General features: G+C 43.3%; 1 protein-coding gene across 3 annotated transcripts; it reads left to right on the forward strand.

The window, feature by feature from the left end:
• The first annotated feature begins 1,648 nt into the window (after positions 1–1,648).
• Positions 1,649–24,753, forward strand: jcada (junctional cadherin 5 associated a). Of its 3 annotated transcripts, none has more exons than XM_084938817.1 (5): positions 1,649–1,911; positions 12,611–13,133; positions 15,602–16,555; positions 17,367–20,938; positions 22,463–24,753. In XM_084938817.1, the coding sequence occupies exons 2-5, from the start codon at positions 12,766–12,768 to the stop codon at positions 22,495–22,497; spliced, it is 4,929 nt and encodes a 1,642-aa protein (XP_084794943.1). In that variant the 5' UTR covers positions 1,649–1,911; positions 12,611–12,765; the 3' UTR covers positions 22,498–24,753. The 3 variants fall into 3 exon arrangements, with proteins under 3 accessions (XP_084794943.1, XP_084794944.1, XP_084794945.1); XM_084938818.1 differs by lacking the exon at positions 1,649–1,911 and adding an exon at positions 1,934–2,232; XM_084938819.1 differs by lacking the exon at positions 1,649–1,911 and adding an exon at positions 2,313–2,736.
• Positions 24,754–26,371: the final 1,618 nt, after the last annotated feature.

Consider the following 26,371-nt stretch of genomic DNA (forward strand, 5'->3'; position numbering starts at 1 on the left):
TGCTGTGACTATTTCATGTACTCATGTTGGAATATATTAATTAATCATTTTTATGATCCAAATATTATTATATTGTATGTGATGCATTATGAACACTTTTACCTTTGCTACTATAGGTATACTTTGATATTAAAATTGCATATTATTAATTTGATTTCTTTCTTCACTGACCATTTTTCACTCTCTGTGTTTAACCATTAGTTATTAATAATCTCTGGCTCTCTTCCACAGTGTCTTTTATCTCTCTCCCCTCGCCCCCAAATGATTGCTGCCCCTTCCTGAGCCTGGTTCTGCTGAAGGTTTCTTCCTGTTAAAAGGGAGTTTTTCCTTCCCACTGTCACCAAGTGCTCACTCACAAGGGGTCATCGTTGGAGTTTTCTCTTAAGTATTGTAGGGTCTTTAGTTTACAATATAAAGAGCCTTGATGTGAATGTTGTTGCCATTTGGTGCTATATAAATAAAACTGAATTAAACTTAAAAAAAAATCAAAAGTATTAGTAGTATGACTATAAGGTATTAATTATTCAGTACTTAATTGCCAGACTGTCATACACAGCTGCTTTTTATGTAATACCATTTGTATGAGGGTAACAGAGAGCCAAGTTTCTACACTATTTATTTCCGATCAAAAGCTATGGCGTTATCTTTGTGCCACTATTCTGAGAGCACATAAAAAAAATTGAGCGCACATAAAAAGAAATTGCAGGTGCAAGTGTTGCATTTTGAGGAGAAATTCATTTTGAGCGAAGAAAAGCTGAATTTGAGTGAAAAAATTCATTGCTGCGTGCAAAAAATGCATTTCAGTGTTTGCTATTATCCATACACACACACAATAGCAGCCCCTCTCGCTCAGTTTTTGCATTTGCACTTGTGTTTCTTGCACTCTCAACATTTCTGCCCATGCGCGCTCCGAAAACATTAGAGCACTTATGCAAATATGTGATGTATTGATAAATTGAGCAGATATTAGAAGTTTACACAGCACCATTCTCCCATGAAAATATCTTAAAAGTTTAGTTTGTGACCCAGAAAGAGTAATATTTCAAACTCTGCCACTCTGTGTTCCTCCGCCACTGCCTCGTTTGAGTTTTGGACAAAATGGATTCTGGGATATTGCATTTCGTCATTTCGAGCTGATTGGAGACCAAAACAGCCAATCAGATTTTTTTGCATCCAAGTCTGTGATTGGCTGATTTTGTGGCACAAATATAACGGTGTACAGAAAGAATTGAGCACGCATGGGCAGAAATGTTGAGAGCGCAAGCAACACATTGCGAGCAAGCGCAAATGCAAAAACTGAGCGAGAGGGGCTGCTATTGTTTGTGTGTGTGGATAATAGCAAACACTGAAATACATTTTTTGCAGGCAGCAATGAATTTTGTTCACTCAAATTTAGCTTTTCTTCGCTCAAAATAAATTTCTCCTCAAAATGCAACACTTGCACCTGCAATTTTTTTTTACGTGCGCTCAGAATAGTGGCACAAAAATAATGCCATAAAAGCTACTTCCTGTAACCTCCCGGCTTCTTCTTGGTTCCCCCTATGCCCCCCCCTCCCCCTCATCAAATAAGTCCTGGAAACGCCCCTGTAGTTTATGGAGTTGCTCGTCAACTCACATATATTTCTGTTTGCAAGTCGCCTTCAGAGGCTGACACAGTGACGTTTAATGTGCATGGATAGGTATAGCTTTAAAAGAGAATTCACTTTTATTTTTCTCCTGAAACCCTAAGTGTGAAGTGACCTTACTGCTCAGCAGTCTCCAGCTGCCTCCCTGCTAGAGAAGAGGGATGTTTCCTCGGCGCTGGTGGAGAAGAGGGGCTGTTCCCTCAGCAGATCCCAGCTCAGTCCGTCCAGAGCAGCGGCACGGGTGAGCGCCGGGGACTAGGCGGCAACGCAACGACGCATTTCACAGGTAAAAGTGGAGCGACACAGGGCGCCTTTCATCCAGGCATTCTTTTGGACTCAGGGGTCGTTGTTGGTTGTGGCTTTTTCTTTATTTCTATTTTTATTTTTTTGTGATTTCTATTTTTTGGCAACACATGCGGCAGCTGTGGAGGCGAGCTGCTGCTGTGAGGCAGTACACAGCGGCTGAGAGTCGCATCTGCTCTGCCCTCAACATTTCCAGCGCTCCCTCAACTTGATCCAGCTGCCTCGGCGCTCTGTCTGCCTCCTCTGGTGGAATAGGAGGTTCGGGACAAACGGCCGGGCCACCTCGAGGATATGGCATTAGAAGGTGAAGGAGTGGGAGGATGGAGCTCGTTATTTATTTATTTATTTTTTTTTAACTTGGAGCGTCTGCGGTGGCGGCTGCCACAGTTTGCGGACGCGCTCCTATCAGCTGAAGGTTAAAGACTGCTCACGGAGCTAGTCCGGCTAGCGTTAGCCCCGCTATGTGCCGTTCTGCGCGCGTGCTGGGGGAACAGAGGCCAAACTCCGTCCAAATTACGCAGTTTTTAATGTCCTAGCTCGCGCGCGGACATTTCCATCGCCCGGAGCACTAATTAAAGACTTGAGCGAAAACGCTGCAGGCCATGGCTGGTGCTCGGGAGGCATCCCGCGTTACTCCAAACAACTATCACTTATATGCAATTGTAACTTGTAGAATTGCTTTTTCTCTAATTTCCCCCTGCTGGTATCCCCTTCCTAGTGATTAGCCCGTCTTACAAAACGGAGCTACCATTAAAAGATAACAGCATAGTGGATCGCCGAAATCAGCCAAGGAGTTCCACTCATCCATGTAAGGTCTCAAGTCATGTTATAACGTCTACTCGTGTGTTGCTCACATGACTAAACCCCAAACAAGCTGAATTTTCTTCTCTGTAAAACTGCGCGTTTCTGGGCTAGGCTAGTAATGCTACGGCACACAGTAATCTGCACCAGAACCAGAGGGGCTAGCAGCATCCTGCCGAGCCCGTCAATCATTTTCTGAGAACAGCACGGTGACAGCACTCGGGTCCGGTAACGCGTGTAGCTCTCGGTGCCCGTCGTACGTACGATGAGCGCCAAATTGCGACGGAAGCCAGGCGCAATGAGCCTCTGACAAATGGTCTGTCAAGTTTCGGCGGCTTTGATGTTTGCTTGTTGTCACTTTGTCACACCTGCAGCGTGTTTGCATGATGGTGGCTGCCGCTGCTGCTTGACCTCTCTTCTCCTTCCCACCGTGCAGGCTTCCTGCACGCACTGCCTTATAACCTCCGCAGAAACGCGCTGTCAAAACAGCCACCCTGCTGTCACTTTGACTGGGAAATAACACGATTTGGGGTCCACTGTTTGATGTTGATCTTAAATGTTTTTCATTGAGTAAATCCATTAAATAGCCCACAAGGCTAGATAAGTATAAAACACTGGCCTGTGTTTTGCCTCTTAACCATACATCTTAAATTATGTCACAGTGTTTGCAATGGCTCTGCCGCTTTAATTTTAGAATGGCTTTCACATAAATTCCTCCTGTCACTTAGAGACCTCTAGGGGCAAGATTGCCAAGACTGTTTTACCTGACCAGTCCAAGTTCAGGATTTTGTTACAGTTTAGTTATTACGGTGCATTTATCGCACCAATCGCTCATATTTAAGCTGACCTGACTTCAGCTGTCAAACTGCTAATTAACATTATGCAGGGGTGATCTGTTCTTTTTTGCCAAGGTCTTTCTTAGGTCAGTGAGTTTCCATCGAAAGCTGTTAGTAAATGTCAGCAAAAGACATTTCCTGGACCTCAGAGTGTGTCAGGATTTGTAGATAAGAAGCCAAAATACTGCAAAAAAAAAAGAAAAGGCTGCATGCGTGGGTGCACGAGTGTTATGTGGTAGGTCTTTTGCACATCCTTGAGATTTAAGATGGTGTGGGAACGCGAGGCTGTGATAGATGCCCTGAGGAGGGTGTGTGTATGTGTGTGTGGAGGGGGGGGGGGGACAGGGAGTGCATTAAGAAGGGAAGCAGCTCATTAATTCCCTCCAGCAGTGAGAGGAAAGGTTTGGTCAGCAAAACTGGAAGGGGCCCTCCACAGCTATGAAGTGAGTCGTAGCAGTTCAACTCTCAGGACTGATCCAAACTTCTCTTTCAGTAATCTTGTCTGTATGTATGTGTGCGTCTGTAAGTGTGTGTGTGATTGTTTGTGGTGTCTTTAACAGTAGCAAGTCCTGCCCTCTCTCTCTCAGTCAGTCTCCAGCGTCTTTTATAGGCCAAGAAAATTATTGTTTCTTTTTTTTTCTGCTATTGGGTGGCTGCAGCTGAAGCCTTTGAAAGCCATCTAATGTTTGCCCGGCTACAGGGATCCCCTCTGAGGTCTCGCCTGATGTCACATGTGATGTCAGAGCAGAGGTGACGCAGGCGGGAGGGGAAGGAGGCTGGTGGATGAAGCCTGCCTGAAACATGTGAAAGCTATACTGACATCTGCCAGCACGCCTCTCAGAGCGAGAATCAGAGGCATGAAATGATCTGGAAAGCACACTCTCTCTCTCTCTCTCTCTCTCTCTATATATATATATATATATATATATATAGAGAGAGAGATATTGCTAAATTCTGGCTGCTAGCCGGTGAATGCCCATATGTTTGGCAGATGGCCTGAGATTGTGTCTGCTTTGTGATTTCTCTGTGTCGGTTTTATGCCAATGAAGCCCTTGAGATAACCCTGACTGTTCATTTTCATGTGTTTACATAGCAGTTTTCCACATTTACCAGTGACAGCACTCCTGTTTCCGTTTGTGTGGGAGAGCCTTTTTCATCCCACCTGTGATGTGCATCACAGTCACCTGTCAACACAATTCTATCAGCTGTCTTAAAATGTGACACGCACGCGATGTGCTTAAACTTTCCTGATGATTCTGTTTATGCAGGACTGCTCGCTACCTCTCCCTCTGTGATGCTGAGCAGGAGCCATGCACAGTCCACATCTGATTAGCAGAAAGCCAGAGCATGCTAACCCTTTGATCACTGTGTTGCTGGCTGATAAACCAAACCACTGTCATCTCTAGCAAGCTCCGGACATTGACAGACACTAATTACCATGAAGCCAGTTTGGCAAGGCTTAGAATGAGTATGAGTTGGGAATAGCTCAGTGCAGGTGAAGCCTGCTGTGTAGCTTTCTGGATTAACGTGCATAAAATCCTTATTTTTTCCTCTTCTTTCCTCACATATGAAATTATGATCATTTCCTGACTCTGGCATGGATCTCCCTTTGCATACCACTGTTGGATGCGTTCAGACGAGGAGAATCTCGTGACGTCAAATCACTGCATTTGAGCTGAACTCCGCTAAGCCTCACTGCACAATGGAAAATGAGTCCGCTGACATAATAACCGTCACATCACCAGCGCCTTTTGACTTGCCTCGTACATTAATGAGCCATCAGCTGTGCTGTTCTTGTGCCTGAGCCAGTGTTGTTGAACATTGTCTTTGGGTTGAACAAATGTTTGGCTGGACTACTTCTTGACCGTCTGAAATGAATCAGAACCAGACCACCGATGCGTTGGAATATGGTGGAGCGAAAACACCACCCTCCCCCCTGGTCCTCCCTCCTTTCTCCCAACCTCCTACTCCCCTTCTCCATCCCATCCTGCCTTTGATTTTTCTGCCAGCGGAGTTTGACTGTAATAAGTTTTGGAGCGCGGCAATGCAGCAGGAATATCTTAGCGGTCCACATGCTATTGTCTGCGAGCTGCCATTCACAAAAGCAAAAACAACTGTTGCCATGGGATATGCTAAACAAAATAATGCTAGCGGTTGGGGGTTTTTTGTGCTTTTTTTTTGGCAAAACCTTTCCTTTGTGAGATAATTGACTTGGGGTAAACACACCCAGTAGTGCTGTGCGAGACTGCAATCCAATACCAACTAAATACAGGGCCGGTATTGCATGATGCCGATACTGATACTTTTAACTTCTAAAGGCATCTTAAGTAGGGGAGAACAGTGTGTCATGACCTATGACATGAATCATCATCAGTTTGGAAATTCTAAACACGTTTTAATGACCAATAAATGTATTTTCCGAAATAGCGTTCTTTTGGAGACACGGAATGTAAATGTGCCTGTCTCTAAAGGACACTGGACCAACTTCTGTTCTTTAAATCTGCTATAAGCTATAAACAAAATAGACATGACAACACACTGGGATTCAGACATTTTTCATAGTTTGAGTTCTATTTTTGTTTTCCATAAAAATAATTAATTTAGAAGAATTTAAGTGGGCGAGTACTGAAGTTAGGGAATAGAAACAAAGTATCATGCTCGTGTCAATCCGATACCCATACCAGCGCTGATATTGATACTATCGATAATTGGATGGCTCCGCCCACCTCTAGCACCCAGCCTGTTGCTTCCCTCTCTGTTAGGAGGGTGTACATTGTGGAAAGAGCACATGGGTTGCAATGTCGTGAAGAGCTCTTGTTTTGTAATAATCTTCTTGCTTTCAAGCATTTCTTTACTTGTTCATTTTTAGCTGTAATTTTTCTTTTTTTTTTTGCAGAAGATAATAATTGCCCTAAACTCTAGTGGCTGCTGAGCCCAGTGGGATTTTCCCAAAGGATAGCAAGTGCCCAGAGGGCACGTAGCTCCCTGGATAATATGCCCACACTTCATGTTGCTGAGTTACACTCCTACCTGATGTGGGGAACATTGCGGGTCACTGTGGGTAAAATATGGCCTCAGGCTCGTTTGGGCTGTTTATTCCTCCGGCCTCAGCCCAAAAAATAAAACGCCTCCAAACTTCTTTCCCTGGGACAAACAGGAGCCTGCCGAGCGCCTGATTGGAAACACTTGCGACACTGCTGGCTCTGCTCCGTCTGTCCACCCCCCCTCACACACACACTCACACTCAACGCACTTCCTCAGGAAGAGAGACGGCCCCTCCGCTGGACATGGTGATGTCACATAGATAAACAATCTGCACGGCGTTGCTGTTTGCCGAATGTGTTCGGCCGTCATCTCTGAGAAGCCCCTGTGCATGCACACTCCTAACAGATGCAGCCCAAACACTTGCCAAAAACACACCCACACGGGTCAGTTGTTATAGTTCCAAGGAGACTGGGAACAATGTGCTGGAGAGGTGCGGCTCTTGTGAAATATTTTAGGAAGCGGGCTTATCGTCTTTTTTGGTTCCAGGCCCTGGTGTTTGAGATTTCTTTTGTTGTGGTGCCTTTATGCTGGAGCCTGTTAAATCCAGATTTGTTTTTGTCTGTAGTGCTTCATTTTAAACAGGAATGTGCTATTTTAACACATCTGTGTTAACTTTAATCACTGTTACTCAGTGGGTTTTGAGCACAATGTGAAAAGTCTTCTGTTTTTCTACTTCAGACTTCAACTGCAAACTGTCTGTAAAGTTTATTTTTTTTAGATTGAATTATTCTGCTAATTTTTACCGTGCTAGGTTTGTAATCCGTGCATCCCGGGGTTCTTAGTCACACCCTCTAACGCTGCAGTTCTGTCCACCTCAAGGCCTGATTTAGGTCTCCGTCCTGCATTGTGTGCCCTCTCTTCTTCCCTCCCCGCCCCATCTTAGCTAGGCCATGAATAAGGAGCTGACACCAAACTGTCAACCTGCAAGCCGTCATGCCCCTGCAGTCCGCCCCAATGTAGCCACCACACACTCAACTAAAAGAATAATGCTCCTACCTGTTTTCAATAACAGTGTACAGTTGTGGTCAGAAGTTTACACACTCTCATCATAGAAATTCTTTACAGTGATGAGTATAATTTGGTCTTTTAATGATTTCTTTGAACTGGTTGGAATGATTGTTTATCGTGCATCTTTAATGACTTTAAAAATCAAGAAATAGGTGAACAAGTTAGAATTTGCACCTTGACCAGGCACTTTTGGCGACCATCAGCATGCTTCTGGGATTATTTTGCCTGGATATTTGCCACTTTTCTGGGCAGAATTGGTATAGTTCATTTAAATTACTTTTCTTTCTTGGCATGAACCTAAGTGTAGTCCACAAATTTTTAATAAGGTTGAAGTCGGACTTTGGGAAGGCTCTTCCAGAAGCTTAATGTTAGCCTCCTTTATCCTTTCCAAAACCAGTTTTTGTGTGTTTTGGGGATCATTATCTTATTGGAAGACTTAGTTGTGAATACGTTTCAATTGTCTAGTTGTTGATTTGAAGTGAAGTATTTGGAAGTAGTCTTTCTTCATTATTCCATCCAATCTGTGCAATGTAACACTACAACTGGAAGCAAAACAGCCCCAGAGCATGATTCTTCCACCACCAAGCTTGACAGTTGGTTCATTGATCTCACTTTTGAAAGCCTCACCGATATACTTCCAAACATACCTCTCGTCTTTGTGGCCAAATAGCTCAATCTTCGTCTCGTTTGACCATAAAAGTTTTCTCTATAAGGCATTTGGCTTGACCATTTGTGGCAGCTGCAAAATTGAGTTGAGCATGAAAGTTTTGGTTTTCGAGCAGCGGTTTCTTTCCTAGTCAGCACTCTCTCATGTAAAACTTATTTTACTATGGCTGCTGTTTTCTACTTAAAGGCAAGCTTGAGCTGTAGTGCTTTTCTGCATTGTTTCTGAACATCCCAACCATTCCTCATCTGATGTTGACAGTATAGCGCCTGGAAAAGTGGTGAGACATCCAAATAACTGGTACTTATGTACAATTGTTTGAACCGATGGTCTCTGAATCAGTAGTTGTTTAATAATGGCTCCAAGAAACCTTCAATGGACTTTCCCATTGTTGACTGAGTCAATCCAATCCAGCCTCACTGGTCAATCCATTTAGTGCTGGCAAAAAGAGAAACTACCAGTTGTAGTTGATCATGATCACCAATGAGACGTGAACAAGCCTTGGACTTGACATTGTAGAACCTTCAGCACCACTGCTTTTTATGTGAGTCAGCATTTGTATATGTTTGAGCCTGTATTTATAATTTTGACCCTGCGAATTAGAGATAATCAAAAATAAATTCAAATTTGTTCACACACACAATTCTTATTTATAAAAGTCATTAAAGATGTATACTACACAATAATTCCACCCTGGAAAAATAACGTTTCAAATAAATGTTCAGTGCATGTGAACTTCTGACACCAACTGTATGTTAATTGTCCTCTTCTATCATTCACAAAAGATGCTACAGTAGTAGTTTATAGTATGAGGGGTGGTATGAGAATGCCAGTTCCTATATGTTTCCACTTGTTTTTAGCTTACTTTAGCAGCACATGTTATCCATAAACTATATCATTAATTTTCTCTCTGTGAGTGAGCCATGCCATTAAAAATACAGCCGATCAGCCCTTTTTTCTAGTTGCCAAATCCGAGAGGCTGCAACACCAATGTCTTTTTCACATAAGAAGGCATTGTGGTGAAACACAATGTTGTTGTGTTTTGGGGGTTGAAAGCTGCCCATTGTTGCATACCAGTTCTCAAATCCAAGGTTTTATTTGACATAAAATCAGTAATTCCATTGCGTAACAGAATTAGTGGCATTTAAACAGAGCCCATCATGGGAGGGAAGGAAGGAGCAGGGCTGGTGACATGGTGGGGTGGGGTGGGACGGTTAGAGGGACTGAATGAATGCAGCTCACTTTACAGTAGGAAATCCTCACTTTTACTGAGGATGCAGATAATCTTCATTTAGCGCTGACACCGAGAGCCTCAGATTGAGGATTAAGATAGATTAGTGAGCATATGGATGTTGAGTTAAGCTTGGCTGATATGCAGATATCATAGCAAAAAATGAATGATCATATTAGCCCTTGGCCTAAGGCTTTAATTAATTAAGCCTTTGCCTGGTTGGAGGGATAGGCTTGAGCTGCAGGAAGGAAAGGGTACTGATAACAATCAGATTGCAGATTCTGATACGGGCCGTTGCAAGGCTGCGGGGAGGCATGGTGGTTATTCTTAATTTAAAGCACAGAAGAAAAGGCCCATCACATGAGTGACAAGCTGTCATAAATATTAACATCTTAGCGTGCATTTTACTGGCATTTATGCTATTTCTGCAACAGCTGTACCAAGCTTAAGTTGAATTAAAGTTCTAGGTCCACATTGCTCGCTTGAAAGCAAATGAAGCAAACTGCCAGCCCGTTTGCACTGACCTTGCTCACAAGTAGCTAAAACTCCAAACCCAGCTCCTTCTTGAGAAGATTACCCTAAAACACAAATGGAAAGAGTTAAACTCAATAAAAGTAATAACTGGGTAAGAGCCAAGAGTCAATCCTCCAAAACTAACAGGTTTAAGGTTTTAAATGAAAAATATAATCGTATTAGGGGGCCAGACATACAAAGAAAGCAGCATTTCACGGTCTTGGATCCTGTTAATCACCTAGTAGGCTCTCCTACAGTTCAGGTACAAGAAGGAGGGAGAAGGGGTGGTGACGCTGTCCTCTGAGTCAGGACTCCTTTTATAGAAGGATTTTTTTTTTAATCTCTTTGTGACGATCATGGCTGAACAAATTCTATGGAGCAAAACAAATGCTAATGTGTTTGCAGCTGAATACATTTCGGCAAGGCTGCATTGCCGTCTGTCTTTCAGAAGCGAAAACAAGCAATTTGGCTATGCCGTTTAACAATCATAAAGTGATTGGCTCTTAAAACCGTCTGAACGGCGTTTGATTCTGGCAACGAGTCACACGGCGCTGTTCCTGTATGCCATTTCTTATTAAGGACAGCCAGGTTGTTGGCAGTCTGTTCCAGCAGAAAGTATTGAATGAGTGGGCCGCAGCAGCATCTGTCCTGTTGACAAGGCAGCAAACATGACTTCATCAAGGGCATTACATCACGAGCAGATGCACACTGGGTATCATCATTTCAGTTCTTCATCAGCCCATCATACTGATACAATGATTGCTGGGCAGAAAGCAATTCTTAAAACGTTAAATCCAACCTTCCCCCGGGGGTCCCCGCACTGCTGCCTGTTTAGAAGGTTGCAGAGAATGGTACTTTTATGGGGGAGCTCGTCTAGCTAGCCTAAAGTGGATGTAGCACTTCAGTTCCTTACTGGGTTGCTTCCTTACTGGTTTTTAGCAAAAATGTTGTGCAACATTAACGTCTGCTTATTTGTTATACTTAGGAGGGATGCTTCTGTTGTGAAATTTTGGGCTGATGTTGATATTTAAAATAAAAATTTGGCCTACAGCTGATACCAGTATTTTTTCTGTTTGCGTATTACCTGGTTACCCGGTTACAAGTATGTGGAGACTTTTTATTCAGGGTGTATCAGAAAGAATCACTCGCTCACTCGGCAGAGAAGCTGGCGGTAAATTTTAAAATACAAAGCTGAATATAAAGTTTTCCATGCAAACATGTCTGGAGTCATTGCAGCCACTGCTGTTGGTATGCTACCTACCTGCAAACACGTGAAACTCACGAATCTGCTTTTTCTAATGGTACGTGTTTCAAAGCTCTTTGTAGATTGATTAGACTTTTTGATACACACTGCTTTGAGGCTGTCCCATTTATAATTTACCCATACAGCCAGGGGTTTTTCAGTTTGGCCTTACAGTTGTGATGCTCATACCGGGTAAACGTGGGGTAATGTGGGCTATCGACATACTGCACCGTCTATAAGACTTACTGCGTGGTGTGTAGCTCTGCACAGGGTAGGAGAGAGGACAGTAACAGAGAGATATACTGGAGTTTATTTAACATTTACAGCATGAAGACTGATTAATTTAATTTATATATACCAACAACAGAGCACTGAATCCCAATGAACCTTGATGAACATGTAGCAGTGACTAAGTCACATTAAGTAGTGCACATAAGTTGGTGTCATGTCATAACAATTCCCTGTGTTTTTTTTAATTTCCCTGCTTATTTTTTTTCTATAACAATTGAACTAATAAGATTAAGTTGTAGCTTTTCTCTAAAAACAGCACACTTTTGTGCTTGATGGATTTGAATTCCCTTTGCCAGGATAATCATAGACTGAAAATCTGACATCATATGAAATTCTAATGATTTTTGTACAGAGCTTAGGAGTACACAAACGACTACTCCCAACTAGGAAATTTATTTAGGGCACATGTCTAAAAGCATGTCCTCTTCTTCTAGAACCAGAAAATACTTTTGAGATGACAGGGGAGAGAAAAGATGCGGAGGCGGGCAGAGAGAGAGAGGAATACAATCCCCCAGTTGCTTCATTGATGCAAAACATGAAGCAGCGGAAAGGGCTGCTAACAGCTACCTTACAGTGACTGTATGGAACTCTGCAGGGAGCCTACTGTAAACAGTGACATTTTGCATTTTCACTGCAGCGCCAGCAGCCCCCTGAAACTCCTCTTCCCGCTGAGGAACATGCGACTGCGGCTTGTTTTTAAGGGTGTTCGTGTAGCCCCGGTTCACCATCAGTTCTGGAGCATTGACGGTTCGGTGCTGATGATGTCTGAGTGAAATGAAAAGAGGGTTGTTGCTAGGAGGGACCGGAGAAGATAGGTGGGAGGGAATGGCTGTTGGGAAGGCGGCTGGGCTGGGTTTTGTCGTGGCGACTCAGAATTTGGGGTCATTTTCTTTTTCTTCATTTTGTGCCTTCAAATGTTCACAAAGCTCGGGAACCCTAACAAAAACTGGACACGGGTGGCGGGGATAATGGTTTTATCGTCACCTTCTTTTTTTCTGTCTTCCTTCTGGTGTCTTCATGCCGTCCCCCTCTCTCTCTTTTTTTCCCCAGTGATGGCCTCAGCTGCGCAGCTGTGCCGGTGATCCCGCCGCTGCACGTAGGGAAGAAGCAGAAACGCCTTGACAACCGACCTACCTTCCTCTCTCTCAGAAAAAAAAAGCAGAGAGAGGAAAAACGAAACCACACCAGCATTAACAAATGCGACCATGTACAGCGTGGAGGACCTCCTCATCTCTCATGGATATAAGCTGCCCAAGCATGCCACCTCCTCCACCCCTACCCCAGCCCCTGCTCCCTCATCCCACCAACCCCGTTCATCCTCACCACCATCCTACAGCAAGCACCATGAAATACTAGAGAACAGGTCTGGCCCCAGGACAGTAAATGGCTATGAAAGAGGGCCCGTAGTGGCCTATGGGAATGGTGGCGGAACCAGGCAGCCCCAAGCATATGATGCTGGGGGCTGTCCCAACAACAACGAGTCCAGGGATAGGAGCCTGCCGAGACGGGATGGCGAGAACCGGTGCCAAACTGACACTCACTCCTTGGGAGAGTCGCTGACCTCAGACAGTGGGTAAGCTACAGACCCGTGATGTGCTGCTGTCTAGATGTCTTTCTGCATGCCCTGTACTGATTCTTTTTGTCCTGACTGTTTATCATTTGATGTTGTGGTTTCCTTGGAAGAGATTTCTAAAATGACGTAAGTCATCAAAGAGTTTTGCACAGGGATTTTGCAGTACATATTCAATGGAACTAACACCGCTGCCGGTTTTTCCCCTGTGTGTAACTTCATCTCATTTCATCTCTATTTCCCTCTCGCCTCCTCTTTCCAATCAAGTCTTGGGCGAGGGGAGGAGGGATAATGTGTGCTGGAGTCTAATCTGCCACATGGGGCCTTGGAGTTGTAATCAAAACAGCTTTTGGCCAAACCTATGTGCCCCATTTGAGCATGCCCAGTCTTACGCACACACTTAGGTTGCCAGGCTTGTCAGGATACCCCCTTCTGTATGCCAGGTTATACATATCAAGTATACTTTACTGGCTTCCTCTTGTTTTAAAGGCATTAAACCTGCTTACATAATGCATATCTCATCAATTATAAAGTATTCATATAGTTTTTTTTAATATGTATATGGATCATAGGCTATATTTAGCTTAGTCTGGAGTAGTTATGCAAGTGAAACCCTCTCGGGTAAGGTCTGTTAGAACCTATGATATTTCCGGAGATATCGCCAGGCTGCAGCCAGCCCATTTTTTCCCCTGAAAACAGGATTGTTTAGTTTGCCTATTTGCACCAGTTCTGGGGGTTAGTGTGCTGTAACTGAGACAAAGTCAATACAGCTGTTCCCTTGTCCACACAATTAGACAGGCTTGTCAGATCTCTTCCCCAACCCCCTTTTTCCTTACATTTTGCGTGGATGATTCCCCATAATCCTTTTTAGCCAGCAGTCAGTGACAGAGCATCTCGAAATAGTCAAATGACCTTGAATAATGTCAGCAGTTGTGTTTGTGGCATTTTTCTTTGTTTTTCATTTTTGGTGTTATTCTTTGAGATGAGTAATCCGCATTTTCATGTCGCTGCTCTGCCAGTGCTATCAGAGCATTCTGCTGGGAATGAGGGAATCGCAAAGACATATGTTCTGCGATTTCAGTCCGTTGTTTGCTCATCCCTCTTTTCTTCCTCCTCATGCAAATCTGTTTTGCCTGGCAGCTTTGGTTTAGATAAGGAACGGGCCTTTATTGGCACTTCCACTCAGCAGTGCTACTTAGACCAAATTAGCCTAATGATGTTAACTCATCTTACACAAGATGCCCTCAAATTTAGCAGACTGCCACGGCTAGTCTCCCCTCCCCTCCTTCTCTTTCAAGCCAACGTCTGTGACCAGTGATGATCACGGTTGGAAATGTCAAGGACGCTCGGCGGCCTCGGCCTCGAGGGGGACTACACATGCGCTTGCGTCTTGTTTACATTGTCAGTCAGTCTGTCACTCCACAAATAGGCTGAAACAATCCCGCTGCATGTAGGGACCAAATGCGGCTTGTTGTCTGTTGGGTCTGTCGTCAAACATCTTCACAGAGATACAGCAGAAGCCATCGTTGCATTTAGACCGTGCCCATTGTCTTAGATTAAGGACTAACGAGCAGTGCTGTAGAAAGACTGTCAGTGAAACATACTCTACATTTTGATCTGCTTTGGAGGACGTCCGGGACTAACAGCCACAGCTTGTCATTGTGTAACATCTTCATTATGCCCCATAGAAAATCACAATTACCAAACACTCCATTATTACTCATAGTCATTTGTCTCCATCTAGTGGGAAATGTGCTCCTTTTTTTAAATTGAATCTCTTCAAATTGTTAATAAAAATTTGCTACTCATATCACTTATATTTTACTTTTTAGTGCCCAGCATTACTGAGATTTATTCAGTGCGTATGTCATGCAGTATTGCATTGGCCTACCTCTAAATCAACTATAACGATAAGGATCATGAAGAGAGCCTTACCCTATAACTAAACTACTTCATCTACAGCCAGATATTGGGGAGACACTTTCTTTAAAGGAGGGAAGAAAAAGAGTTAAAATCTTGGTTACCTAGAGCCTAAATATTGGACTAGTTTTTCTATAAATAATATATATGATCTTAGCTAAAGCCAGTGTGAGGTTTTTCCCTACATAACACCCTCTACCTTTAAAACACCTCTCATTAAGACTACTAACTATAGCATTTTAAATATTTTGAATGAATAAAAAAGTTTTAACATCATTAGCTTTGGCTTCACTGCAGGTTCTCCAGTGTTGGCAGTTTAAACAGGAAGTAGTCTCTGGTGTTCAGAAGTATCTCCTGTTTTCTTATCTAAACAATTTCACTGACAGATAAGGGAATTTTATGAATTTCACAGAACTTCTATTTCTGTTCTTCACCTGTTATTTCTGTCCCAGTTCTTCATCCAGTTTCATCCTTATTGTGCTATGGGTTGTTTCTTCTTCTACAAGCATTTCACTTGAAGCATATGGATGCCTTTGTGTGTTTCGTCACAGGTTTTGTGATAGCACCAGAGGTCCTCAGTCTCAGTCCAAAGATGTGTCCTACTGGCGGAGGAGAGGCCAGGACTTCACTGTGCTGCTGGATTATGCTGACTTCCGAGATCCCCATGGAGGGGGACCAGGGGGCTACAGCAGACCAGACAGGCCTCAACAAGCAAGAGGCCAAGAGCTCTCTGCCGAGGAGCGTCAGAGGGCAGCTCAGGAGAGGCAGCGATGGGCGGCCCAAGCCCAAGCTCAGGCCCACGCTCAGGCCCAAGTCCAGGCCCAAGCACAGGCTCAGGCCCGATCCAGAGACAGGGAGGCTGCTCTCCATCAGTGGAGGATGGCGACTGAGAGGAAATGCCAGAGCCTGGGGACAGATGAGTGGCGTCCAGCTGTGAACTTTGGCAGCCAGCTGTCACAAAGTGAGGGCGAGCGCTGGACACAGGAGCAACAACGGCTCCATGCCAGGACACCAGAGGGGATGGTAGTCCACCCGAGGACCAAAGCCAAATCCCAGTCCCTGCCCAGGATGCTACAGCCTGAAAGTCTGCAGTTTGTGGAAATACCTTCATCTGGTCAGGACCTGTACAGACGGGTCAATGGCCACCCATTCTTACACCATGACCTTTACAGAGCACCACGCTGGCCAGAGAATGGCAGGCCAGCTAGCGCTAACCAGCTATCAATGACACCAAAGCCCCGCTTCACCCGACCCCCCAGACCTCCCTCTTATGAGATGCACCAGCAGATCAGGGGAAGCTGTGAGGTGTTGTCTGGCAGAGACTCAACCATTCCCCAGTCCAGGGACAGAACGCCACTTCCCATATCAAGACCAGGTGACCCCCAACTGGACTATTTTGCACAGGACTCTGGACCTCCAGGATACATCCCTCCCCCATCATATAAAAGAGCTCCTATAATGGGAGGAGGGCGGCGGGGATATGGTGAAATTGCTGTTGACTACAGGTATGGACATGATAAGAAGCTTTAATGTTCCCTACTGTAATGTTCCCCGCTGTAAAGTACCCTACAGCAGAAAACAAGCATGACAAAATGTGTCGATATTTTTTGTAAGAAAAAAAATGTCAGAAGGAAATATCTGATACCACTTCCTATACATATTTTTCTTAAGTAGGACATGCATTTTATGCATAGACTAAAAGCAGGTAGCCACTCTAACGTCATTCGTTGGTTAGGGAAGCCCAAATATGAAGCCTTCAACTGATAATTTTTACTGTCACAAACTTGGGGTCATAAAACTAGACTTGTCACATGAGAGTTGTAGCTTACTGAGAAGCTGAGCAATCATTAGCTATCAACTTGTCAATTACAAGTCGTTAGCCAATGAGCATATTCCAATTTAAACTTGTCTGTGACTCCAATGGGGACCATAATTTACAAAATGAGTATTATATTGTGTTTAATAAGACTTGAAACAAGCAACCAAAAACTCATTAAGTGTTTACTGAGGTCATAAATCAAGGGCGCTAAGGGTTGTTTCTGTTTCATACACTTGTATCACTTTTCACACCCAGAAGATAATTCCATCTTTTTCATTTCTGTCAAAAGGCTCAATTTCTGTCCTTTTGGTGGTACTTGGTAAATATTAAATAAATTTACCTTGTGATGCATAATTCTGACCTGCTATACAAAAGCTGGAGCAAAGCTATGTAGTAATAGTTTAGTAATTATTCACAAATTAATATTGAAGCCAGTAGGTTGTTTTTTTTTTTATGTTCATCTCCGTATTGGTTAACTTTGTTGTTTTAACTCGTAGGTACAGAGGAGAGATGTACCAGCACATTCAAGTTGCTCCAGATGGATCTCACTGGTTCACCAGACATCCAGTAGGTCCGTGGGCTGATCCCCAGAGAGAGAGGAGCCAGAAGCAACTTTACCCTGTGTATACTACCCAAGAGCACCCTGGTGGAGGGGTCCAGTATATCCCCTTTGATGATCCCCGTATCCGCCATATTTCCTCAGCCCTGGGTGGCAACTCCTTGACGGATGCTGACAAGATTCGCCACATTCGTAACGAGCTTCCCAGCGTCACCGTGTCGGAACCTGCACCCGACGACAGTGCCTTTTTGCCCCCGCCATTGGGGCCTTTCATCGCTGCCAAATTGGCCGATGACGGTAACCAGACATCTTCTAGCGACTTTGACAATGACAATAAGAGGTGGCACAGCAATTTGCACAAACAGACCGTCGATAACTTCCCAGCACCTGACCAAAACTGCAACAACAGATATCCTAAAAACCAACGCCCTCCTCCTTCGCCCTCTTCAGCCTTCCAAACCCCGTTAACAAGATCTTCTTCTCGTCAGGGCTCCAGCTCAGACCAGGTCTTTGCTGAAACCATCACCCAAGTGAAGAAAATTGCCCCAGATTCAGGGCCAGAAAACAATAGGAATACCAAGAGAAGAGTGAGTGAGACCATCTTCTGCCTTGTGTCTGTCCCTGTTCATACACCGACTAACATTAACAAAGACTTTGGAGCTGATCAGAACAACAATGAGACAATACCGAGCTTGACCGTCACCAACACTGAGACATTCGCTGTAGGCCTCAAAGAGAGCCCCAATATTAGGAGCAAGTCTGTGAACGAGATGCCTATTAAATCCCATTATTCTCGCTTTCACACCAACAGCACATCCTCAATGAGGAATTACAAAAGAGCTCCTTTAAGGAAGGAGATAATAGATGCCTGGACACTTCAAGCCAATGAAGATAAAGAGTTGTGCTATGCTGGGTCTTGGCCTGGAAACCAATACCGTAATCAGGAAACTCAGACCGGCTCACCTTTGACAGTGGTAAAAAGTCCAGAACCCCAGAGCCCTCCGGGTGGGCAGGGACCTGTTCAGTCTGCCTCAAATACAACCACGGATATTGGTGTGGTGACAGACAACAGCTCCTCTTATGGCTATCCGATGGCAGGCCAGAAGAACCTTCATCTCTCCAGCAACAGCGCTTTTTCCCGCCTCAGCCTGAGCCCAACAGAACCGCTATCCCTTCAGCCCGCGCAGCAAGACCCGTCCTCTCCACCCAAGGTTCAAAATCAGGGAGACGAGCAGCCATCATCTCCGAGAAAAAACAGCACCCCAGAGACTGCAGAGCAAGTTGTCTTTGGTCAGTTTCTCCTAAAGCCAGTGAACCGACGACCCTGTGATGTTATTGGTGAACTGGAGAGCATCAATAAGGAAATGGAAGACACAATCAGCAAGAGGCCCATTGTGGCTCAGTGCATTGATGATCTTGATGGGATGAATAAGAGTTTAGCTCGGTTTAATGCAGGAGCACACTTTATTGCTGGTCCAGAACCAGGCAGGGAAGCAATCAGTCTTCCACCATTGCACAATATAAAGCCCAACAGTACAAAAGTCAGATCAAAGTCATTGGCATCTACTGCTGACCTAGAGTCCATGAGTATGAGGAGGTTATTTTCCAGATCACAGGCCAACAACATACCAGCTACTAATGATCATTCATTTCACCCAAACTCAAACTGCAGAGACAACTTGTCCTCGCTCCCCCCTCACAATGAGTCTAACCGCCACTATAGACAGGATATCCCAGTCCCTCAAGAGTCTTTATTGAAAGATGTGGGGTTAACTGTGTACACTGAAACTCCCGGTGGTCCCGGGGAGCCAGTGCAGCGCTCACTCTCAGTCCCCTCACCGCTGGATCAGAAAGATTTTACTCAGTCGATGGAGCCCTCCTGGGACACGAGGACAGCAATTCTTAAAAATAGGTGTAGCCCTGAGCACAACCCAAATAATGAACTTGAAACCGAGGGGAATGCAAAAAGAAAGGCTGAATCAAACAATGTTCCACCATTAAGGGGAGATGTGAATTTAACCATCTGCAGGACCAGGAGTGAAAGCAGCAAATCACCCCAGAAAGACAGTTCACCACATATCACAAGGTTGACCAGGGAGGTTTCTTTTGTGTTTGAGGATGGTGATGGCGATATGAGATATGCCATGTCGGAGCCACTGACCTACAAGAATGAGTCAACAATAGCAGATAAGCACCTAGAGAACTTATTGATTCAAGAGAAAGCCAATGCTTTGCGTGCAGAGGATCTCAGCAACCTGTACGAGGTCAAATGCGCAAAAGGAATCCCGGAAAATGAGTCCATCGAACAGAGGGCGGCGCGGATCCTGGGTATAGCCGTTCCAGTGGAAGCTTTAGGCGTGGCTGACAGGCAGTCTGATGACAGCCAGGATGATGCAGAAACTACTGCAGCTGAGGAACGACAAAGCCTAACTGATGAGACACAGCAAGTGAAACGAGAGTGTGAGCAAGTGAAAGAGGAGTCCTTGGTTGTCCGAGGTACAGATCAAGAAGAGTTCAAAGAGACAGCATCAGGTATGGATAAACAAGTACAAGAAGAAGATAACAGGCAACAGCACAGCAATGATCACAGTGATGGCAGAGACAATGACGATACAGAGACTCAGTTAGTATTAGACCTGCCCGAATTCCCACCAAGTAAGCTTCCCCTGTCTCTGCCCATCAGCCCCGATGAGAAGCTGTCCTTGAGCATTTGCAGTTGGGAGAAAAAGGGGCGAGGTGGAGCATGCAAACTAATCGAATCCCTGCAAGATAAGCTGAACTCTACCGCGGTTTCATCTGCTACTTGTATGGGCAGGTCAACAACAGACAGAATGGCCCGTCTGAAAGAACTGGACTCTGTGTCTCGAATAAGACGCCTTAGTCTCAAAGACATCAGGTCTGGTGAAGAAGAGTACTCGCAAGAGATAAATGAAGACAGAGAGGAATGTGAAGTTCAGGAGAAGACAAAAGAAGACGTAGTCGAGCAACACTTAGAAAAGGAGGAGAAGGAAATGGCAAGAGAAGGAAAAGAGGAGAAAAACCCAAGTGAACATGATAAGTTGGAAGTTTCTGAAGAAGACTGCAGATCAAATGAAGTGAATGAAGGGGTGTGTAAGGAAGAGCCGAGACAGGAAGACGAGGTTGAAGGGATTAATGTTGAGACTGTGGTAACAGCAGACCATGAAGGAAGTAAAGAAGTAGAAACTGATGTTAAAAAGGAAGAGCCAGAAGAAGAAGTGGTTTTGAAAATTGTGGAGGAAGACAATGAAAACTCTAAGGATAAGGTGGAAGACGAACTGAATGCAGCGGGGGTCAGCAGAGCGGAGACAACTCAAGATACCGGTGGGCGAAAGTTACCCAAACCAAAGCAGCGCACTAGGCTCCAGAAGCCTCCTCTGCTTCCTAAACCTCGCAGTGTTCCCAAGAGAGAAATAACGCTGCCACTTAACTACAGCGTTGGGACCTGTGGCCCCTCAGATATGGAGGATGAGGAAATGCTCTCCATTTCAGGTAGGTTCAAGTCAGTGGCTAGATTCAACCTTTTCATATGCCTATTTTCCCTCCTGAATAAAGCACCCTCAGTATACTATACACATGTGATTATTAACCATTTACAAGTAGGTACACTGCTGATTATGTTACTGTTAATGGCTGCTGGGGGAAATATTTAGAAGAGAAGCTTTATAACCATTAAATATCTGTTAAGATGCAGTTAAGCACATCGAGAGTGTAGCCAGGAGTGCATGTGAGTTCACAGAAAGACATAAGTTTGCACCGTTATGTTAAGACTGTTTTTTATATTTGAATAAAGCCAGGCTAGTTGTTTCCTGTAAGATGTCTTATAGCTATAGCTTTGTACTTTGTGTATCTCATATCTCACTATAACGCTTACAGCATGTTTTACATACATAGAAACATCGAGCTTTGCTATAGCTAACCTGCCTTGGAAAGAACTAGCCTACTAACATCCCTAACACTTCAAAGGAACAACTCGTGTCTCATTTATTTAACATGTTCACAAACAGAGATGTGAAATTTACTTTTTTTAAAAACCAAAATGCTAATTATATTTAGCGAGCACAGGTTTGGTCTATGACATCAAACCCTGTCGGATAGCGTCACGTTGGTTTTTTCTAATTTTTCTACTTTCTTCACTAACACTTTCTGTAATTCACAAAGTGCTTGAACTTCTGTGTGGAGATATAGTGTATTAATTACTGAGCTTTAGAGCTGATAGATAAATTCTGTTAGTCTATATGTTAAGCTAAGTCATTAGGGAGGCTTTGTAGACCCCGCGATGTAGCCTGACATAGCCATAAATGACATTGTTGCTGTCATTTATGCTTGTTTGGGTTTAATATGTGTTAATTGTCATGTGTTCGTGTCCCAGTGTTTTATATGCAGTGCCAGCCTGTAGAAACAAATAAAATGCTAGGTCATTTTCCTCCCGTGGGTCCCACTCTTTGTTATGGTCAGTGTTTTGTTTTTTCATTGCAAACAAATCTCCCCTCAAGAATTTCCTAACATTACAAGTTCTTATATTGATGCTATGATTATTCTTCCTCATATTGAGACGATGTAATTGTTGTTGGTCTCTGGCCGATACATTTAAAAAGTAGACAGAAATAAACAGGAGGAATCAATGAACAGGCCAATTACAGTAGTTGCGGGATGCACCGACTCAACACGCAGTTATGTTTCTACAGAGATCGGTTACGCCGTAAGTCACGGCGTAGATTTCCTCCTGAAGCATAAATCTGCAGCAAGTTCTTGGCCCACAACAATCATCAAGCATGGCTGTTATTATTTTGTCAGTGACACCTACAAAATTTCACAAGTGTCTTGCGTAGTTCCAGTTACCGTACTCCTCTTTAGGAAAATCATGAATAAATGTGTTTGTTACAGTCGCACTATAACAGTCCCAAAATGTCAAACTATTCCTTTAAGGTCCACTGAGGTGAGAGCAAATAATACCGATATGTCTTGTTTTCGATGGTGTTGTCTCATCTTTTCTTCCTTCTCTTTTCTCATCAGACTCTTACGACCCCAGTCGAGTGGAGAGGGTGTAACCTCTGACCACTGCCTTCACCACTGTGGAAATCAGTCTTTGTCAAGTTAACAGCTTTTTCCAGCAACAAAGGCTTTCATCTCACCTCTTGGCTCAGTCAGCTGTGACCCCTCCAGTAATGTCACACATGACTTCTCACAGAACTGACTGTCCCGGTGCTGCAAGAGTTTCTTTCTTTCTTTCTTTCTTTTTTTTTACAGCCAAATAAAGGCACTGCTGGGTGCAAACTCTCCAGGCCTTTTTCAGTCTCGTCATTGTCATCCTTCCACTCTCTCCACCTCTCAGCTAGTTTATTTGCTCGAGAAAGAGGACTTCCTCCTTTTGAAGTTGTCTTATTTTGCTTTTGGAGGAATGCATGTCATTATTCCCGTCTGCACTCGGGGCTTTCTCAGCAAGCTCTGGTGTTGAAATATGAATGTAAAAGTGCTTCTGCTCAACAAACAAACAAAAGAAATGTAACAGAAAAAAACATACAGACACACATGAAGGCGACAGTATTGCATTACAATCAGTATTAACCTAACCAAATGTAAATAAGAAAGAGTTATAAGATTTTATTAAGAATATTAAAAAAAACAACAACAATTTAAGACATTTAATTGCTGAAGAAATGTATATTTTCTTATGTATGTTAGGAAAGAGTAGATTTTTGGGGGGATTGTAGTGTTCGGGTGTATTACCAGTAAGGAAAGCCCTTGCTCTTTATTCTTATATTTGTGTGATAGAGAATGTACCGAGAGAGGATTGCATAGAGAAACACTGTGGTCCTTGAATAGCTTCACTCAGAGCAATACAGTTGTCACACGCAGGGGTGTTTGTGAAATGATTTCAGAAGCAAGTCTCTATTTCAAGGCACTGATCTCATTTGCTTTAAAGGCTCTACCTTTTGGTACAAGCGTTAGATTTGCACAGCTGAGATTATTGGCTTTATGTTACCTATGAGCACCTGATAATCTCTGCAAATACTCAGAGATTATACTGGGAGGGATTTGCTTTTCACACCCTCCCCGCTCGAGTCTCAGCATCAGCAGTCGAGACATGTACCGGGACTGTCTTTCGTTAATCCTCATGTTGTTCCTAAAGAAATCTCAACACATATATTTTTTCCTGGAATTTGTGGAGTCTTTGCTGTTTTTGCTCACACCCTACCTTATGTGTGACTTCAGAAGTGCTTTTTTTTTTTGCAGGAAATGATAGATGTAGCTATGTAGCAGTGTGCCTCGTACACGCTGTTTTTGTGGAGAACTTTTTCTGTGTGCTTATTTAAACTGGACATGAGCAAATCCATTTTATTTTAAATGAGATTGGAGACGTATGAAGGTGTTTTGGCAATAATAATGATTTTAAGCCGGAGACGCTTAATATCGATGCTGTACAGAACATTGATGTTGGAATACTAATCACAGTATCTGTACATGTTCAATAATTTAACACTGACATATCAATGCTTTGTAAGTTGTGGGCATAACTGGCAATTTGGTTCAGACTCACGTCACTTATGGGGTAGCAATACGAGAAATTTAAACACAAACCAAACCAAACTTTGTGCTATGCATTGGACATCAACACTCACTGGGTTTAATGGCAAAATTCCAAGCTAAAACTGTAACTCCTGGTTTGCTTGTATGACCCTGTCACTCTTTGATCCAGTTGTATTTGGGATCTGGTTTTAGACTTTCTCGGATGTGGCTCTGACCCTGAATTCATCGGCAGGGCATTAAAAACAAGGTTTTGTCTTTGTTCTGTTAAAACAACCCAGTACCCGTACCTCTGTGTTCCAGGTAATGTGTTATCTGGTCATTCCTGTAGGTCTTTTTGTACGGCAAGTTCTTTGTAACATAATCTAGACTATTGGTGCACATCTTGCTTTGATATTTTCTATTTTCATACAGAGGTATGTACAGCTTCTTTTGTATGCGCTGCATCTTTTTTTTCCCTCCTCTTTTTTTGTGCATGTAATGCGTAAGAAGTCACAGAGAGAAAGTGTATTTGCATATAATTGCATTTGGTACAATATAGTCTATCCAATAAACAACTGTTATATTTCATATAATGTATATTTTATTTTCAAAAGTTAAGCTACATATTTAAAAAGAACAAGGTATTTTTAGATTATTGTGAAAAGGGAACTGTTTTTGAAGGCACAGTATTTGTCTATATTTGCTATGATCATTAAGAATGATCAGAAATACAGACAAGTTTGTGCTGTTGTACAGTACTGCAGACTGTTCATAAATAAAAGTCTTTGCATGAAACATTTTGCTTCTGGTTGTTTGCATTGTGTTAATGTAATGAAATATCCGTCAAGAAGCAAGCCAGTGGTGCTGTGCCATACTGCTAATTTCAATGTGATACCAAGTAAATACGGTGCTAGTGATACCAACACCTTTAACCTATAAAAGGCAGCTTATGTAAGGGAGAGCAGTGTGTCAGGACTTATGAGATGAATCATCAATTTGCTAATTCTGAACATGTTTTAAATCACTGTGACTTTTACTTTCCATAATTATTAGTTCAACACAAAACACAGCTTTCAGCTTTTTATGGATTTAAAAATGAAATCTTTGGAGACCTGGTATGTAAATGTGCCTGTCTCTAAAGCGCTCTAAAGTGCTCAAATTCTGCTGTTTAAATGTGCTTTAGGCTTTTATAACTAAAATAATTACGGTTAAAATAAATACGGTGGCACGGTGGTTAGCACTGTTGCCGCACTGCAAGAAGGTCCTGAATTCTATTCCACCATCAGGCCGGGGTCTTTCTGTGTGGAGTTTGCATGTTCTCCCCTTGTTTGCGTGGGTTCTTCCCGGGTACTCCGGCTTCCTCCCACAGTCCAAAGACATGCAGTTAGTGGGGATAGGTTAACTGATTAATCTAAATTGCCCATAGGTGTGAATGTGAGTGCGAATGGTTGTCTGTGTCTTTGTGTGTGACTGGCGACCTATCCAGGGTGTACCGCGCCTCTCGCCCTATGACAGCTGGCATAGGCTCCAGCGACCCTGGAAAGGATAAGCGGACGCGAATGGATGGATAGATAAATGTGACAATCAACACAAAAAGTTTTTAGTGGATGATTATATTTTTTTATTTAAAGAAAAACCTCAAATATATATTAACCTGTTCAGCTGCTTAAACGCAAATATCTAGTCAGCCAATCAGATGGCAGCAGTAAAGGCGATTTAAGTGGCTTTGAATGTAGCATTGCCTTGTTAATGACAGAGGTCACAGGCGAACAGCCAGACTGCTTTGAGTGAAAGGCAACAGAAATGCAAATGATCTGCCCGTACAGTTAGCGTAGAAGAGCATCTCTGAGAACCTCAAACAATGTCGACAGAAGAAGACCACACTGGATGTCACGCCTGTTACCTAAGAACAGGAAACTGTAGCTACATTTCACACGGGCTTCACCAAATTTGCACAACACATGATTGGAGAATTGCAGAATTTGGTATAAACAATATGAAAGCATGGCTACATTAAAAGAAAAATAGATGGTACTTATGTGTTATTTACTGCAATACGGTTTGTTTTTTAACTGCATGCAGGGTTAGCAGGGTTTTATGTTCAGCATCCTCTTTGATTTTGTCAAACTGATGTTCTTACTAAATATTAGGCAATCTGAAACCAAAGTGATTGATATGTACAAAATTTCCTATGCAACCTGAGACAGTCAGACAGAGACAGAACAGAGTAAGAGGACCATCTGCTGGACACATGGTTTTATGACTGCACTATGCTGTCAGGAATACGAGGTTAAGTGTGCTCAGGATGTCCTCACCTTGATGCTCATCATATCATGCACACTTTTTGGCATTAAAATGTTTGCTCCTACTTTCACTCTATTTGGAAGTACATTTATCAATAAATACATTTTCATA

Source organism: Perissodus microlepis, chromosome 9, assembly GCF_051167445.1.
Source record: "Perissodus microlepis isolate ML-2025 ecotype Zambia chromosome 9, ASM5116744v1, whole genome shotgun sequence".
NCBI lineage: Eukaryota > Metazoa > Chordata > Actinopteri > Cichliformes > Cichlidae > Perissodus > Perissodus microlepis.

Excerpts from the sequence above, each read along its gene's own strand:
- jcada (XM_084938817.1), top strand. The coding sequence starts at position 12,766 with ATGTACAGCGTGGAGGACCTCCTCATCTCTCATGGATATAAGCTGCCC. Across the intron at positions 16,556-17,366 it reads GAAATTGCTGTTGACTACAG|GTACAGAGGAGAGATGTACC; the intron begins GTATGGACATGA and ends TTTAACTCGTAG. Across the intron at positions 20,939-22,462 it reads GGAAATGCTCTCCATTTCAG|ACTCTTACGACCCCAGTCGA; the intron begins GTAGGTTCAAGT and ends TTTTCTCATCAG.